The sequence below is a fragment of the Anabrus simplex genome, chromosome 2 (assembly GCF_040414725.1).
Source record: "Anabrus simplex isolate iqAnaSimp1 chromosome 2, ASM4041472v1, whole genome shotgun sequence".
In the NCBI taxonomy this organism is placed as follows: domain Eukaryota; kingdom Metazoa; phylum Arthropoda; class Insecta; order Orthoptera; family Tettigoniidae; genus Anabrus; species Anabrus simplex.
In genome coordinates this window covers 663,877,514-663,897,704 of record NC_090266.1, presented here as the reverse complement: position 1 = coordinate 663,897,704, position 20,191 = coordinate 663,877,514, and the positions used below count along the sequence as shown (strand labels likewise).

At 37.7% G+C, this 20,191-nt stretch overlaps 1 protein-coding gene across 2 annotated transcripts in view; it reads right to left on the bottom strand.

Moving 5' to 3' along the window:
* The window catches only part of dsh (Segment polarity protein dishevelled), a 357,971-nt gene that overhangs the window by 326,114 nt on the left and 11,666 nt on the right, over nt 1-20,191 (bottom strand). For both annotated transcript variants that reach the window (XM_067141180.2, XM_067141181.2), the window contains exon 3: nt 13,008-13,114. In XM_067141180.2, the coding sequence (XP_066997281.1) occupies nt 13,008-13,114 (107 nt within the window). The remainder of the gene's footprint in view (nt 1-13,007; nt 13,115-20,191) is intronic.

The following is a 20,191-nucleotide window of genomic DNA, read 5'->3' as shown; positions in this document are numbered from 1 at the left end:
CACTCTGAATTAATAGTAACATATCCTCCCCATGGGCATGAATGCTCACATCATGTAATTCCAAGTGCTTGGATTTGGAATACGAGACCCCCTCCATCTTTGTCACTGAACCACTCTTATCTCGTAATCATGTCCTGCCTCTCTGACATTTTTCTTTATAGGATCAGTCCACTTTTCTTTGTGTCTGGTCACTGATCTCTTTCCTTTTACTTCTGTTTCATATTCCTTTCTTCCAGTCCTGCAGGCACTCATTTTTACATGGCCAAACCATTTCAGACTTGCCTTCTGGATCTTCAGTAGTACAGAATCTCCTGCTCCCCCATTTTTTCATTCCTCATCTTGTCCTTGCTGGTCTTCTGGATCTTGGTGCATACGAACTTCATTTCTGCTGCTTCCGTCAAAGAAACCTAAATCTGTTTTTTGACAGAAAAATATTATCTGAACTTCTAAGGAGGAGGTACCAGAAACTTAACTTTATCCCCCTTTCCCCTGTGGGCTGGGCAGCCATTTTTAAATAGCAGTGCACCATGCTTCAAGCCTTATTAGCTCATGCAGCACACCCCCCTTGACACTCCACAATGCATTACCTAGTATTCCTCATTAAAAAAAATTGTTTATTATTTTAGTACAGTTTACATAAATACACCTAGTTTGTACTGCCATATCAGGTGTATTTTGTCAACTATGTCAGAGTCAAAATAATGTTTATAAAGTAATTATAAACCCTTTGTTTGTTATTTGATATTATATGCTGCTGAGTTTCACAATATTAGACACTGTAGACCAAAATATTCAAACAAACTATTGCATCCTTCATATTTACTTATTCCTTTTAGTTGGCAGTCCCATGTGCTTCCTGTCTGAGGCTTTTTTTTTTTGGTGTGGATTTGTTTGAAAACGAAGTGGTGTTCAATTGTGCTAATTTCCATTTGTTAGTAAAAGAAACTGACTCTCAGATGGAGATGCCAAGACCCACCAGCACCTCAACGAAGTATCAGTGTATGGTAAAGGTGTGGAAATGGTAAAAGAGGAGTGTGTCAATCATGTGGCAAAAAGGATGACCACAGCGATTTTGGAAAGAAAAAAAAACCACGCTAAAGACATAAAACTTGGTGGTCGTGGTCCTTGTAAACTGAATTTAGAAAAACATGAAACTCACAAGTTACTAGACAGGCAATTCAGAATTATTTACCAGATGTACCTGCCATGAAAAAAGCAATATATGCTACCCTGTACCATTAAAGGTCTACAGATCACTAACCAGAACAAAAAAAATGTCCCCAAGGAACAGAATCATGGTGCTTTCACAACAGTAGCATTGCCAGTGGTGACACTCCATAGAGCCATACCAAGATGTCTGTTCAGTTCTCTGACAGCATGGTTAGAAGAATTTTGCCTGTCTACCAGAGCGTAACAAGCAACGAATTGTTAGCTCGCTGTGTCAGAGGAGGGACACAAAATTCCAATGAGAGTGTGCATTCTCTCATTTGGAAAAAATGTCCAAAAGAAATGTTTATTTCTAAAAAAAAGAGACTGTACTTGGAAGCATTTAGTGGTGTTTCTGAGTTCAATATGAGATGCTCTGCCACCCAAGAACTCAAAGAGGGGAAGTGTTTGCAATAGCTTCCTATGCAGTATGTCAACATTGTGATACCACAAGAGTAAACAAAAGCAGGTCAAGGGTTAAATGAGGGAAAGGGACACCACGTGGCATAAAATAAAAGAAATTGTGGCATAAAATCAGAGAAATTGCAGCAAGAAGCTGCTAAGAAACAACGGGAAGGGGAAACTTACAAATCTGGAGCATTCTGAACCTTCAGGTAACCCATACTGGTTTACTGCACAATGTCAAAACATAAAAATGAAGTTTCCTCAAAATTAATTTTTTTAATCTTCAAAAATGTTCCACACGCATCACATTTTTTTCTGAACTGAATGAAATTTTCCATTCTTGTTCAGAAATAGACCATGAACAAAATTACAGAGCAAAAATTCATGTTTCATTATTCTCAGGCAAGGTAAAAAGTATATTGTACGAAAAAACTACAAAATTAAAAAAATATATTGCTTGTAATATTTAAAATTATATGGTTCATGGTGTGGGTTACTGTAGTCACGTCCTATTTCGTGAACCATGGGCAACGATAGAAGACAGAAAGGTGCCAACTGCCGTGGCATACTGCTGCTTTTTCATGGCCTAAAACTTTTGGATAAATTATAGAGAATTGCAGAATCTCTTTTGGAAGAGGAACAACATGGTTTTAGGCCAGGAAGAACAGCTACAGACCTTATCTTTGCTATCAGGATGTTTAGGCAAAGCATTGGGAATAAAGGAAACCTATTTCTACTATTCCTAGACATCAAAAAGGATGATAGAATACCAAGGGATCATATCTCGGAATACTTTTGACAAGCTTAAGGTTTCTGACACCCTTATTGCAGCAGTGAAGTGTTGTATAGGAAAACCTAAGTTGTGTACAAGTTGTAGGCTGTCCAAATAGTTTGAAACAAAGACAAGTATATCAAGGTAGTACTTTCGTCTTTCCAGAACGACATGTCGATCTAGAGTGAAACCAAAAGGGATAAAGAGGCAAGGCTGCAGAGATGGGATCGAGTGTTTGAGAGATATGGTTTAAATATCAGCAAGTCTAAGACGGTTGTGATAAAGATACAGAGGGGAGATGACGAACCACAAATCATACTAAATTACATCAAGCTGGACAGTGTTCCAAATTTAAGTAATTGCATAGTATAGTTTCAAAATATGAGATGGAAAATCAAATTAGCAAGGCAACACAATTTTACCACCACGTAAGACAACTGCTGTGGGATAAACCAGTACAGTTGAAAGCGAAGGTGACTATATAAATTCAATTATAGCCCCATCCCCACATATAGCCTGGAAAATACCACTTTCAAGATGCAAGACAACTTAAGAGACAATGGGTACTGAGTTTTCAAAGTTCCATATTTCTGACTGAATTCTCTGAAAATTTGACAGCTAACTTTAAACTTAGAAATTAACATGTATAACAAATTTCATTGAAATTGTTCACTTAATTTGCAAGATATACATATTTTTCTTACATAATTTTTGCAAACTACATAATAGTCAAAATCTTCCATGCACATTAGTGTTGCAATTAAAAATGAAGTATTTTGTTATTACATACCCTGGAACATGCTTAACCATTTTACAGAAAGATACATAAAATAACATTTGAGATTTAGCTGTAATAATATTTAATACATACATACTGTATATTATCATTATAGACCGTTATGCCTTTCAGTGCTCAGTCTGCAAGCCTCTGAATTTACTAAACGTCACCACAATCTCTATCTGCAACTAGTGCTGTGGCCTCATTTAGCTTTATAATACCTCTTATTTTTAAATTGTTACAAACCGAATCTAACCATCGTCATCTTGGTCTCCCTCTACTTCTCTTACCCTCCATAACACAGTTCATTATTCTCCTAGGTAACCTATCCCTCACATGACCCCAACACCGAAGCCGGTTTATGCATACAATTTCATCCATCAGGTTCATTCCTAACTTAGCCTTTATCTCCTCATTCTGAATACCCTCCTGTCATTGTTCCCACCTGTTTGTACCAGCAATCATTCTCTCTACTTTCATGTTTGTTACTTTTAATTTATGAATAAGCTATCCTGAACCCACCCAGCTTTCGCTCCTGTAAAGCAAAGTTGGTCTGAAAACAGACCGATGTAAAGATAGTTTCGTCCGGGAGCTGACTGCGAGCTCACAGCGTTAGGTTTACTACACCTGAATTCAACCTCACTATATTACCATCCTGGGAGAACACCCAACCTAAATACTTGAAACTACCTACCTGTTCCAGCTTTGTATCACCAATCTGACATTCAATTCTGTTGAATTTCTTACCTACTGACATCAATTTAGTTTTCGAAAGGCTAATTTTCATACCATACTCACTGCACCTATTTTCCAAGTTCCAAGATATTAGACTGCAGGCTTTCAGCACAATCTGCCATTACGACCAAGTCGTCAGCATAGGCCAGACTGCTTACTACATTTCCACCTGGTTTCCATCCAACTTCTTCTCAACCACTGATGGCACCCTCCCTTCCAAGATGCCAGTGAATACTTTGCCTGTTATACTAATTAATGAGATACGTCTATAGTTCTTGTAATCCTTCCTGTTCCCTTCCTTACGTTGAGATTTTCAAAATATTCCCTCCACCTCCCCAGTGATTCCCTGGGATCTATTATGAGTTCACCTGAATTACCCAAAACACTGTTCATTTCCTTTTTCCCTCCCTTCCTAAGATTCTTTATTACTGTCCAGAAAGGATTCCCTGATGCTTGACCTAGCCTTTCCAGTTTATTACCAAAATCTTCCCACGACGTCTTTTAGGATTCAACAACTATTTGTTTCGCTCTGTTTCTTTCATCTATGTACAATTCCGTCTGCATCGGCCCTTGTTTGGAGCCATTTCTAATAAGCCTTTTTACGTTTACAAGCTGCTCTCACTTCATCACTCCGCCAAGATGTTCACCTTTTCCCATCTTTACACATAGTTGTTCCTAGGCATTCCCTTGCTGTTTCTACTACAGCATCCCTGTATGCCACCTATTTTTTTTTTTTTTTTTTTTTTTTTTTTTTCTAGGGGCTTTACGTCGCACCGACACAGATAGGTCTTATGGCGACGATATTCTCTTTCTATATCCTGAACCTGCTTACTGTCTACTGTTCAAAACTTCTCACTAATCAATCCATGTACTTCTAATTTCCTCGTCCTGGAGATTTTCTACCCTTATTCGTTTACAGACAGATTTCACCTTCTCCATCCTAGGCCTAGAGATACTTAGTTCACTACAGAGCAGATGGTGGTCTGTATCATTGAAAAATTCCCAGAAAACTTGTACATTCCTAACAGACTTCCTGAATTCGAAGTTGGTTAAGATGTAGTCTATTATGGATCTGGTACCCCTAGCCTCCCATGTGTAGCGTGAATAGCCTTATGCTCGAAGAATGTATTCGTAACTGCCAAACCCATACTAGCACAGAAGTCCAGCAAACACTTCCCATTCCCATTAGCTTCCATATCTTCCCCACATTTGCCAATCACCCTTTCATATCCTTCAGTTCTATTTCCAACTCACGCAATGAAATACCCCATTAGCACTATCCTATCCTTGCTGTTGGCCCTGACTACAATGTCACTCAATTCTTCATACAACTTGTCAATTTCATCCTTACCTGCACCCTCACATGGTGAACACACTGAGAATTTTCGTCCTAATTCCTCCAACTGCTAAATCTACCCACATCATTTGATCATTTACGTGCCTAACAGAAACTATGTTGCATGCAATGGTATTCCTAATAATCAGCCCTACCCCATACTCGCCCCTTCCCTTTCTAACACCTATCAAGTACAGTTATAATCTCCTATCCCTTCCTCGGTATCTCCCCTTACCCGAATATCACTTATTCCTAGCACATCCAGATGCATCCTCTTTACTGACTCAACCAGTTCTACCTTCTTCCATAAGCCCTATTAATATTGATAGCTCCCCATCAAATTCCATTTCATTCCCCAAGTTGTTTCCAAGGAGTCCCTCGCCTGTTAAATGGGAGTGGAACTGAGTTACTCCCATAGGTCTGCGGCTTGCTTAAAATGTTCTGAGCTCGGTAAATTCATGAAGCAGGATGCTGCCTTACTTGCACATAGTCCAAGTGAGGATCTCTCCTCTAACGGGTTAGGGACCACCAGTGGATTGTATAGTCATAGCCGTCTAAGCACAAAGAGGGCCATGACTCAGAATATGTCCGAGATGCCCACTTCCATTCCATAGCAACTGGTATCCCAACTCTCAGGACCACTTACTAGGCCACTCAGCCGTTGCCCACGGTTCACGAACTAGGATGTGACTACAGTAAACCATACCATGAACCATTCTTTTTTCTTTTTTGCTCGTTGCTTTACGTCGCACCGCCACAGATAGGTCTTATGGCGACGATGGGACAGGAAAGGGCTAGGAGCGGGAAGGAAGCGGCCGTGGCCATAATTAAGGTACAACCCCAGCATTCGCCTGGTGTGAAAGTGGGAAACCACGGAAAACCATCTTCAGGGCTGCCGATAGTGGGGTTCGAACCTACTATCTCACGAATACTGGATACTGGCCACAATTAAGTGACTGCAGCTATCTAGCTCGGTTTAATTATTTTTAAAAACTTTTATTGATCTTAATACAATGAATACCATACCTGCCAACTTTTGAAAAGGGCTGTCTGTAAAAACTCACGTGCGACAAAAAAAAAATCTAAATTTTCGACATACCCCGGCTTGATGAAAATAATAATAATAATAATAATAATAATAATAATACTTCTGGTCTACAAAATATAATAATTCATGCTTTACATAGGATACTTCATTGAAACTATATCTACTTACATCACAGGCCAATGATTTGTAGATGAACATAACAATCAAGAAGAAATCCATGTTAAACAGCAGCAGGCATGGTGAATATTAGTTTGGAGCATAAATGACAGGACTTTCTTGATAAATTAAGCACATATGCGATAATTGAAAAAGGCTTTACACAATAAAAGTTGTTTAACATAACACAGGCAAGAAATAATATAATACACACTGCAAATCACACGCTAGTTCGACTTTAAAGTCCAAGTTGTGACCTTTTCAGCATCCTGCGAAAGGTCTTGAGAAAATGTTTTGTCATAATAGGAACCAGAACTCCTGGTCTTCAAACTAGAAATAGACTCCAGAGATTCTTTGGACATGCATGATCTGAACTCTGTTCTATTTTTCTTCACAAGGCTGAAAACACGTTCACATTCTGCGTTGCTACGGGGTATGGTGAGAACAGAGAGCATTACTCTAGATATTCGGTTTTACTTAAGAAGTCCATCGGCTCCATGAATTCTTGATATTTGTGCCCAACTGGAATCACTTGCAGCATCTTGATTTGCAGCAGAAGTGTCATCTACCTGAAGAACTGTGAGATGCCTCTGAAGCTCATTCATCACCTCATCTGTAGTTTCATTATCTTCCTTGCATAACATGATAGGAAACTTTTCCAAGAAAAAAACAAATGGAAGAAAACTGTGCATCTGTGGAAACTTGTTGATGATGTAGTCAACAGTCAGTACAAAAGTAGTTTCTCACTGATGAAAAGAAGGGATTTATCTGTAGCCTATCCTGGAGAGCGTTCACTATGTTCGATATCTGAATGCCAATATCTAACTCATCACTTAAATCGTTTCTTCCACCATGTGCAATATTGATATCACTCCCACATACCGTGCAAAAGGCAAATTTTTCTCTCTTTCTTGATTTTAGTAAGCAACGAAAATCAACAGAAGATGATTCTTTAAAAGTCTCGAAGTACTGTTTCTTATTGGATTTAGTCATGATAATGTACAATAGGAATGTAGCGTATGAAAACGTCCGAGAACAAATGTCTTGATATGTACTGAAAATCAAAATGAACCTGGATCACTGAAGGTCACATAAAATTATAACAAACACACAAGGTAGTCAAACTCTTCATTAAAACATGTCAAAGCACACAAAGTCTTAAACCATTAAATGAACACGACGCCAACCTCGTGAACAAAGAATATGGACATGGTAAAAAGCATACACACACGTGGAACGAATGTAATTCTTCTTCATTTTCTTCTTTATAATTTAATGTGCTTCGCTAACAGCAGTATACCCAGTCACTCGAACGAATGTAATTAGTGAGTAACGAATACAGGAAACTGCGAACACCAAGTTATAACACAAAAACTCAAACACTTCATTAAATATGTCATAACCTTAAAATGCCAAAACTTTCGAGGAACGCCAACTTCGTGAACAAAGTACATCAAAGAATATAGGTTAAATCACAACAAGCGAACAGAGTGGAACAAAGAATTTTCAGAGCAGAGCCTGTCGACACCTAAGATTCACACTGAAGAACTGTTATACTGGCTTTAAATTCAATTCCAATAACGACACAAACATCATACAGTTAAAAATACCAATCATATCAAAGAATGAGTTATCGACTATCGTGGACTCGCCTTCGACGAATATCGAGAGTGCTTCGACCCACGCAAACAATAGATTGTATGGAAGTGGAGTGATTATCGAATGTTAACATTTCAAATTTCTGCCCGCAAAGTCATAAAATGACACCGTCCATCTGTAAAACCGTAAAATACTGCAACTTCTGTAAATTTTACGAATAAACCGTAAAAGTTGCCAGGTATGGAATAACTGTTTTATTGATGTTAAGCTACCAGAAATGGACTGTGCTTAGGCAAGCTCAGAACAAGAGATAAATAAATCCGCAGGGTGTGTACGATACAGTAAACAGAACCAGATACAAAGAAGCTATTTTAGAGACTATTGGAACAACAACTCGGTTTCAATAACCTTTATTAGAATGTAAGAGTTTTAACACATGGAAATGTGAAATTAACATCACCTAGCTAATATTCATGCAGCTTCTGCTTCTAGCTGGACACCGAACATCTCAACACTACATCGCCATGCTGATCTACAAGTTCTAGTTGTTCCAATACTACTATCCTAGGCACAAAAATTCACGGCAGTAACCCCGCAGTAGTCCCCCGGCAGGAGGTCCGTCCTTGAAGATCGAAATGTAACTGAATATTTCACTTAAAGTTATCTTAACCAAGCTCCGGCATGCAGTCAATAGTTTAAGAAAAGAGTCTAATACTTTACTAGCTATTCATGCATTATTACATTTTCTCGTCTCACTTGGTCAAGCCCATAAGCAAAACATCGGGTTGAATTCCCAAAAAGAAATGCCACTCACAATTTACACAAATTTTACTCATCTCACTTAAGAGTCCACACAAGTGAAGTTTAGTTACTGAATTCTATTGTAGGTACGACATCGTAACTGGTGTAAAACCTTCAATTATTATGTTTAATGTATTTTAATTATAGTTTATATAAGGCTAAATTATCTTTTATTAAATGTTAAATATGATTAATATATGATTTCCCTGTAAATATGTAGTATAAAATTGTATAACCTCAAATACGTATTGTTTAACCTCAAAATGTAGAGTCGAAAGCAGTAGAAAATTCCATAATGTTCGTATGTTAGACTTATTGTACTATAATATGGTATATATGAAGGGTTCTGGAAACTTACTGTAAGGTTTTATTATCCAGATACACGTAGAGACATTACGAATGTTGTAGATATTTCCATGTACATTTTTAAATATTGAAGGAAAGTTTGAGTACCCATTCGACCAGCTGGTCGATAAATGTTTTGTGTGTGTTTCATTAGTGTGTTATAAAAACTCTTCCAGAAGTCGATCATTCTAAATGGTTGATCGAGTGGTATAAATATTGAGCTGTCAGTCAGTGAAGGCAGTTCTTAGTTCTTGGGACTCAGGCAAGTGATGGACTGGGAGTGACTGTTGGGCTCCGAGGTGGAGTCAGAGTATCGGACTCGAGTGAGGCGGGGAATTCGAGAGAGTGTGCGAGTCAGTTGATATCTGTACTGGTCACAATCGACTTCAGGGTACTCCGCTATTGACTGTTGTATACAGTGTCATTTACGACTGTGTATAATTGTGTGTTGTGGCGTACAGTGTAAACAAAGTAATTTATATAAGGAAGTGAACATGTTCTCGTATGATATTTATGTCAAATAAAATCGCAACATAGAACGATAACTCTACTGTGACACTGAAAATTGTTCTAACACTTTATGAATGTTTGTGGTTTAAAGTAACTTACAAATTTGTAGCCCTTGCTACTATTTTTACACTTTTACTGAAATTGTTCTAACACCTCAAATGTTTTTGCAGTTAAACAAAATTGTAAGTCTGTAGAACGTCCAACACCTTTGAACTAATTACAATTACAATTCAAATTATATAAACAGCGGTAAATTAACATGATAAATGTAACATCATAGGGAAAATCACTTTTAAACATATGAAAATGCTTTGCCAACAAGAATCACATATTCTACTAGGAAAGAGACCAACAAGCTGATTATTTAGAAATTGCAATTTGTCAAATAACGCTTTTTCTTAGATTTCACTTCGCTGGATAGATGAAAATACGTAATAAAACTGTTAAAATGATACTTCTAACATCATTTTGAATATTTCAAAATAAATTCAGGAACGAAATTCCTCGATTTATTCGCTCTCATGAAAACTGTGAAACACAATTTGTTGCCTGTTTTGAAGTGGTGAACAATTTCTTAAATTCAGCACCCAAAATAATAATATTATTGGCTTTACGTCCCACGAACTTATATTTGTTATGGTTTTCGGAGAAGTCGAAGTGCCGAAAATTAGTCCTGCTGTAGTTCTTTTACATGCCAGTAAATCTACCGACACGAGGCTGACGTATTTGAGCACCTTCAAATACCACCGGACTGATCCAGGATCGAATCTGCCAACTTGGGGTCAGAAGGCCAGCGCCTTAACCATCTGAGCCATTCAGCCCAGGTACACCCGAAATGATTACGTTAACCCAATGAACAGCCCTGGTAATGTTAACATAATGTTGACACACAGCATAGCAGCACTTCACACAATGATGGTAACCTTAGTAATGAAACGTTCAGACACTAAAGACATAATAGGTTTTTACCCATTAAAGAACTTGAGTGCAAAAACTCTATTGACTAAACATTGATATTTAACCACATGCACAAGCTTCAGTTCGGTGTAGTCTGCTTGATAACAGATAACCACAGCTTGAATCGGAAGGTGTTGGTAGTGTAAAACCCTACATTACAAACCCAGCTAATTATTCTAAGTTTTGTTATACTCCAAGATCCAGCCAAACATTTTTGCAGGCAAGCAGAGATTATTGTAAAATAAACTTGCATCTAAATCACTCGCCACTTTGAAGCACATAGACCCTGACGGAATAATACAATATCAATTATATTCTTCAAAATAATCACAATGTATATTCCTAATCCATTTCTATCTTAATGTTCTATTTCGTAGGAAACTTAAGAATAGTTGTATCTGAGGCATTGCCATAGTTAGACTAAAACCTGGTCCACCTAGTGCACTCGTGTTCTTTAATGGGTAAAAATACGATCAAAACAAGCATGTTCTCACATTACTGTGTATAATTACAGATCCTGTGTGTCCACTGACTCATAAATACACTCGCACACCTATATTTTACAAAGAAACTAATATTTATCGTCAACTTTCATAAAATTACACCGACTACATACGATAACAACGAACCAAAACAAACCCACATTTCCAACAATTCCGGCTACTTGATTCGCCATCTTTGAATGATCGAGAGTAGCATTAAGGTCTGAGGATTGGAGTCGGTCTTGCTCTAAGGCTATAATTAAAAGTCAATATCTGTTATCGATCACAGCAAATGGCGTTGTGGTCATAGCAAGATCGGTTGTAGATACAGCAGTGCGCATTATACTCTTCCGCAGTGAAAGTTTGCCACGTATGAACATTTATCAGCAAATGTCCAGCATTTAAGTACAAAAATGCTGAAAACTAAAGTCACAACAGTTTTTTTGAGGGCCGAAGAATACAACAGTGAGGCGTTCTATGTATGTGATGCTGCAAGAAAGATTCTAATGTGCAAGTACTGTAATGTTCACATTACATGAAAACGAAGAGACGTGCGATATATACTGTAGAGAATCAGAAATACACAAAAAGAAGAATGAAGCAAATTTTAAGCGGCAAATAACAATCGGCGTTACTTTACACATCGCAAAGGAGTTGAAAAGTGATAGAGAGCTATTTGTAATAGACACAACTAAAGCATTCGTGCATTAAAGACATAGAAAAACTGGATAATCCTGGCATGAGGACATGGATGAATATAAAAGGAAAGATAAATAGTACCGTCTTTATTATAAAATATGACGATATTAGTAGGCCTATTGTAAATAAATTGCCTGGTTGACAATGTTATTGTTGTTACATCCCACTAACTACTTTTATGGTTTTCGGAGACGCCGAGATGTCGGAATGTTGTCCTACAGGAGTTTTTTTACGTGCCAATAAAACTAGTAACATGGGGCTGACGTATCTGAGCACTGGACTGAGCCAGGATTGAACCTACTAACTTGGGCTCAGAAAGCCAACGCCTTAACCGTCTGAGTCATCATCCCCGGCCGGGCAGCACCAGCATATCCATGAATATCTTTCAGGGATATATGGCCTTGCAAAAGGCAGAGAAAGCACATCTGATAGAAGAGAAGAAAAAAGACTTTGTTAGTGAAGTTTTAGGAGGTTCAATAGAAGACCACAGTAAATTTGCACCCAAGTGATCGCAAGCATTATGGTTTCCGACGTCAGCGACAGGGGCTGCTTTGTTTACACAAAGATACTTTCTGACTGTCGCACAACTCTGAATCTGGATAATGTTGAAACCATGCGTAGTTTGTACTTTGGAGACAAAGTCATTCAAAATGTAAAAACATGTAGGCTATGTATACATTCCTAACTTCCGCCTAACTTCATTTCGAGATTTCAGTGATTTATGGGCCTACCGGTATTTATTTCTGTAACATTTTGTATATTTGATTGTTCTCTGATTTAATAAAAATGTAATACATTACAAGTGTTCACTTTAAAACCCTTAATCACAAAATTAGAAGGAATATTTCACAAGAAACATCGATCAGTATGACAATTTATTTCACGAAATACCTACCGAGATAGTGTCAGTCTTAACACCGAAATCAACAGTTCTATTTCACCAAAAAATTAGGCCCTTCATAATAATAAAATAAATACTACAACAGCAACATGGTATGTAGAAAGAGAATAGGAGGAAGCCAAAAACAATTATATTATTGAATTTATATCCCTCTAATAACCCAACATCTTCAGCTCAGACCACCTGAGCTGTTCAGCCTGGCATAATAAAAACAAAAAAATCTCTAGACTGACTTGAGACAGCACAAGAATTTGGTTCAGTAATTAAGAGAACTTACTGCATTTCTCCTGTTCGATCCAAAGGCACTTTTACGTCTGAATGGGCAACACTTTCTGTGCATTGTGATGTGCCATCTGAAACATTGCTCCCTTCTGCTGAAACCAACTGAAAGAGAAAGAAGCAGGGGAAAAACACCATTATCAAATCATATTAATACAGTGAACACAAACCTTAATAACACTAACTCATTACTAAAAATATTAAGGAAATATAATGGTCACTGCTTCAGGGAATGGAGGTTTCATACCTCACTAGTATAGTGGAATACCCCACTGTCGACAGCACTGGAGATGGTTTTCCGTGGTTTCCCATTTTCACACCAGGCAAATGCTGGGGCTGTACCTTAATTAAGGCCATGGCCGCTTCCTTCCCAGTCCTAGCCCTTTCCTGTCCCATCGTCACCATAAGACCTATCTGTGCCGCTGCGACGTAAAGCCAATAGCAAAAAAAAAGTACAGTGGAATAAAAGGAAAAAATCGATGTCCTCAAATGGTCCGTGTGGTTCAATTCCTTACAAAGTTGAAATTACATAGCTGAAAATAATGAAGAAGCTAGTGAACAATTTCAAAGCCACTCTGAAACACAGAAATAAGATTTTTCTCTGAGGCTCATTTCTTTATTACTTTAGGAATTTCAAAGGAGATTTCATAGTTAATATAGACTTAAAAAAAAAAAATAGAAACGACGTTTCCAAAATGCAGAACATTGTGGGAACATAATAAGGTATATTTTCTATGTATCATGTTGAATACTGAATATGTCAAGCTGAATTCTCAATTAAGTAACAGGAATTGAACTCATATATTCTGACAACAGCCTATATATAATTCTTTATTACAGAAAATGATCCTCAATGGCTTGCCATAATACAGTACAAACAAGTGTATTAATAATAATAATAATAATAATAATAATAATAATAATAATATTGGTTCTACATCCCACTAACTTATGAATTTCACGAGACGCCGAGCTGCCAAGCGTTTTCCCCACAGGAGTTATTTCATATACCAGTAAATCTATCACCATGAGGCTGACGTTTTTGAGCATGTTCAAATACCACTAGACAGAGCCAGGATCGAACCCACCAAGTTGGGCTCAGAATGAGAGTAGAGATGGTTTCTCAGGAGGACTGACACCTTATCGTCACCTCCGCAATTATCGAAAGCAAGCTCACCTTTTATCTAAACTACTCCAGATTTGAACCATAAATAACTTAGGAGAATTCCTATCAGAATAATAATAAAATAAAAACTTGAACAGTGAGGGATTTCAATTGGTTTTCCTTAATGTATGAGGACACACTCAAGTAATCCTACTCTCTCACGGTTCGTGTCTTAGGGCAGATGTTTGCTTAATTCTAGCTGCATATTTGAGTCTAAAATGAACGCATGGTGTCTGCTTATTAGCTTGAATATGGGTTCCTTTTGCACTTCCTTTCCAAATCAGGCAATGGACTTCCCCATAAATATCCCAGCCTTCACAACAGAAAGCATCGTATTGTATGATTGGCACATTAATAGTAATGAGCTGAACAGGCTGTGGCCAAGGACGTGTCAATGTATCAATCTAACTACAGGCACGCCTGCAATGATCATCCCTCGACTTCCACCAGACAAACTTCATACTGGAGCTACATCTGTCATAATTTTTATTCTTTCGATCCACTCAGATGCTGAAAGGCCATATTTTTTAGTGAACCATTTATTACCTCATGGATACTGCCCCCTTTTTAGGCCAAACAGACCATTTCTTAAATTGTAAATTTCTCAGTTTTGATTGCTCTGCTCCTGGTAGGTGCAATTTTTGTGATATTCAAGTTATTGAAAATGAACTCTTTCACAAAATCTCTACCATACACGGCATTTCCACTGCTTGTTTTCTCCAATATATTAATTAGAATCATATTTAAACATTGTGGATAAAGGTACCTATTGCAGAGGAGTAGTGTTACAAAGTTTCAGGGTCATATCTCTAACTGAAATTGAGAAAAACAAATAATTCTGTGGATATAAGGAGTTTCTGCAATTCATGCGGCAACTTCAACTATAAAAGACAATAAATAACGTTCTCGTTACTGCTATAAGTGGACCATGTCATGGAATCATAAAATTCTTTAATACCTGCACTGAGGCATTGTTGGATGCGCTTGTGAACGGTTGGCTGTTGAGAGAGCTCTTGAATTATTGTAGTGAAAATGTAGTTAAAACCTATTGAAATAATTTAAATTTTGTGTGTGTGGGTTCCATTTAGTGCAATTTGTATATTGGTGTTTAGTGCTTGTTGGTAGAAATTGGGAGTAGTGTTATTTATTTGAATTTTATAATAAGTAATTCATTTGGTGTTCAGTAGATTGCGTTTTCTAGGTTACGTAGGCTAGCTAGGAGTACTTTGTTTCGAATTTAGGTTTAGGAAATACTTTACGTAATAATATTAACTTTTAAAACAATATTTTTAAATATCTGTAGGTTCGTTGGTATTATACTTACAAAGGCAGATTATCATAAGGAGTTGGAACTCATTGTAATTTCCACCACTACTTTTCCGATATTTCGTACAGATATCCATTCAAACTATCACGAAGGTAATAATTTATTACATTAAACAACACGATAAGCCTGTAAACATTGATTTAAAGAGAATTTAAAGAGAATTCACGGTAATTTCACTGGATAATTACGATACTTAACAGTTTTTTGGATTGTTGACGATTGTTGCTACATGCACATGATAGTAGTGTAAATAAATACAAAGTCAGCTGATTCGTTATTCTGATAATTTGTAGTCTTAGTTCCCTGCATACTTTGTACTTTCCACCTTTGTTTATTCATCGAGTAAAAGTTAATAATCAAATTCCTATATCCCAATAAAATTGCACTTCAAACCCCCCGGCGTGGTTTTGACAGAAATTATAGTAGACAACCTCTTATTCTCAGCATTTAAGGACACTTTTATTCTCCGTCCCGCGTAGTAGGGAAAATAATACTAATCCACCAGCGGTAAAAGTTCATATAACCACACTTCAGCTGAAAATTGTGGAGTAGATACATTGTAGTATAGATACAGTACATTTAGATAGTGCGTATCTTGCCTGCTATATTTGTGTGTTATCTTACGTGTGTATCTATTAGAGCGTAGTATTAATAATAATTTGTCTAAGCATTTAGCTTTGTTGGTAATCTTTGAGTACAGTAGTTCTTCCAAATTGCATTTCTGTTTGTGCTTAGTAGCGACATAAGGTATTGGTATAGTAATTAGGATACGTCTGAAAGTAGGTTAAAAATTACTGTAGCGTACTGTACAGTAGTATACGAGTAATATCCTATTAGAATTTAGTGTGCTTATTTTATTATTGTAAAATATTTGTGTAGTACTGGTGTAGTAGAGGTATCCGTAGAAACTCTTACTAAAATTCTGTCGTAATTAGGATAGGCTTAATTGCAGTTTGGAATTGTGTAGTTCTTTCGATATTCGGTAATTAACAGCAGTTTTTATCCTGTTAGGGGTTGTAGGATTAAAAAAATAAGAGTACGACTAAGTAGTATTGTAGTGTAGTCTTATATTAATTACCTTATTGTAGTGTGATCTTTGAGTACTATCCCAGACAATATATCCTCCGTTCATTTATTTTTTGCAAATAAGTTATTTTATTTTTTCCGAAAAGAATGGCTAAGGAGCGCGAGTGTACGAACTGTGGGTGTGGCGAGGCATTGAGGGGTATGAGGGAGGAGTTGGAGAGTTTGAGGGAGATAATTAGGATTCTCACAGAAGACAGGAAGGAAGATAGGACTCCCTCAAACAATGTACAGGTTACAGTACGTGTGCAAGAGGGAGGGGAAGGAAAAGGGGGGAGTTTTAGAAGACAAGTGGTCTAATGTTCTAAGGGGAAGGGGATTGCAGACTAAGGGCTCTATTCAGGATCAGAATTCAGGACAGGTGTATGTGCAAAATCAGTTGAGTCACTCCAGGTAGAACAGAGGGAAGATGAGGGACAGGGAACTGTTGCTGCGATGTGTGCAAGTAGGAGGAAGGGAAAAGGTGGGAAAGGGAAATGTAGAGTAGAGGATAGGAAAAGACAGGTGGAACAGGGTCATGGGAAGGAGAAAAGGGAGGAGGAAGTAGCTTCTGCAGCTATCAGGAAAGATAGGGCTGACCAGGAGGGGAGGGGATCAAATGAGGTGGGTAGGGTTGAGGCTCTGGTCATGGGGGATTCCATCGTTAGACACGTGGGGAAAGTGTGTGGAGGAAAGGGAACCAGGGTAGAATGTTATCCATGAATTAGGTTGAGGCAAATGTTGAGGAAAGTAGAAGAGAGGGAGGAGGGGAAGGAGAAGGTGGTAGTGTTTCACGTTGGTACCAACAACGTAAGGCAAGCTGATATAAGTACCAACATAGTTGAAGATGTGTGGGATCTGGTAAATGCAGCACGGATGAAGTTTAAGAAAGTGGAGATTGTTATTAGTGGAATACTGTGTAGGAGGGATACTGACTGGAGGGTGATTGGGGATTTAAATGAGACTATGGAGTGGGTATGTGGGAAACTGTGAGTGAAATTTCTAGATCCTAATGGGTGGGAAGGAGACAGGGATCTGCGCTCAGATGGCCTTCATTTAAACCACAGTGGTACGTATAAGTTAGGAAATTTGTTTGGAAGGGCAATAGGGAGGTACATTCAGGGAAACGGGGTGGCCTAGGGAGCGGTGATAAGGGAACAGGAAACTGGATATCAAGTAGGAATGACATAAAATTGTTAGTGCTGAACTGTAGAAGTTTTGTAAAGAAAAGAATAGAACTAATTTAATAGATATATATTTACCAGATATTGCAATAGGAGTTGAATCATGGCTGAGAAATGATGTAACGGATGCAGAAATTTTCTCACGGCACTGGAGTGTGTATCGTAGAGATAGGATAGGAATGGTGGGAGGGGGAGTATTCATTCTGGTGAAAGAAGAATTTGTAAGCTACGAAAAAGTTAAAGATGAGACACATGAAATTCTAGGTGTAAGGCTCATTTCTAAAGATAATAGGCAACTTGATATATTTCGAGTGTACAGACCGGGAAAGGGTAGCACTGACGCGGATTCGGAATTATTTGATAGGATAGTCGGCTATGTGGGAAACGACATAGAAAGAAATGTGATTGTAGCAGGAGATCTGAATTTGCCAGATGTCAATTGGGAAGGAAATGTGAACGACAGGAAGCATGACCAACAAATGGCAAATAAGTTAATATGGGAAGCACAGCTGATTCAGAAAGTGATGGAACCAACCACAGGGAAAAATATCCTGGATGTGGTGCTGATAAAACCAGACGAGCTCTATAGGGAAACTGAAGTAGTAGATGGTATTAGTGATCATGAAGCTGTTTTTGTCATAGTTAAAAACAAATGTGATAGAAAGGAAGGTCTTAAAAGTAGGACTATTAGGCAGTATCATATGGCTGATAAAGCAGGCATGAGGCAGTTTCTAAAAAGTAACTATGATCGGTGGAAAACTGTAAATAAAAATGTAAACAGACTCTGGGATGGATTTAAAGAAATTGTTGAGGAATGGAAAAACAGGTTTGTACCTTTAAGGGTGGTAAGGAATGGTAAAGACCCACCTTATTATAATAGAGAAATAAAGAGACTAAGAAGGAGGTGCAGACTGGAAAGAGTTAGAAATGGCTGTGGAAGTAAGGAGAAATTGAAGGAACTTACTGGAAAATTGAATCTAGCAAAGAAGGCAGCTAAGGATAACAAGATGGCAAGCATAATTGGCAGTCATACAAATTTTAGTGAAAAATGGAAGGGTATGTATAGGTATTTTAAGGCAGAAACAGGTTCCAAGAAGGACATTCCAGGTATAATTAATGAACAAGGAGAGTCTGTATGTGAGGATCTTCAAAAGGCAGAAGTATTCAGTCAGCAGTATGTAAAGATTATTGGTTACAAGGATAATGTCCAGATAGAGGAGGAAACTAAGGCCAAAGAGTATTAAAATTTACATATAACAATGACATTTACAATAAGATACAAAAGTTGAAAACTAGAAAAGCAGCTGGAATTGATCAGATTTCTGGGGATATGATAAAGACAATGGGTTGGGATATAGTATCATATCTAAAGTACTTATTTGATTATTGTTTGGTCAGAGGAGCTATACCTGATGAATGGAGAGTTGCTACAGTAAGCCCTGTGTATAAAGGAAAGAGTGATAGACATAAAGCTGAAAATTCCAGGCCAGTAAGTTTGATGTGCATTGTATGTAAGCTTTGGGAAGGCATTCTTTCTGATTATATTAGACATGTTTGTGAAATTAATAACTGGTTCGATAGAAGGCAGTTCGATTTTAGGAAAGGTTATTCCACTGGAGCTCAACTTGTAGGATTCCAGCAAGATATAGCAGATATCCTGGATTCTGGAGGTCAAATGGACTGTATCGCGATTGACCTGTCTAAAGCATTGATAGGGTGGATCATGGGAGACTACTGGCAAAAGGGAGTGCAATTGGACTAGACAAAAGAGTGACTGAATGGGTTGCTATATTTCTAGAAAATAGATCTCAGAGAATTAGAGTAGGTGAAGCTTTATCTGACCCTGTAATAATTAAGAATTCTTCAACGCAGTATTATCAGACCTTTGTGTTTTCTTATATATATAAATGATATGACTAAAGGAGTGGAATCAAAGGTAAGGCTTTTTGCGGATGATATTATTCTCTGTAGAGTAATAAATAAGTTACAAGATTGTGAGCAACTGCAGCATGACCTCGAAAATGTGAGATGGACAGCAGGCAATGGTATGTTGATAAACGGGGTTAAAAGTCAGGTTGTGAGTTTCACAAATAGGAAAAGTCCTCTCAGTTTTAATTACTGCGTTGATGGGGTGAAAGTTCCTTCTGGGGATCATTGTAAGTATCTAGGTGTTAATATAAGGAAAGATCTCCATTGGGGTAATCACATAAATGGTATTGTAAATAAAGGGTACAGATCTCTGCACATGGTTATGAGGGTGTTTAGGGGTTGTAGTAAGGATGTAAAGGAGAGGGCATATAAGTCTCCAACTAGAGTATGGTTCCAGTGTATGGGACCCTCACCAGGATTACCTGATTCAAGAACTGGAAAAAATCCACAGAAAAGTAGCTCGATTTGTTCTGGGCGATTTCTGACAAAAGAGTAGCGTTACAAAAAAGTTGCAA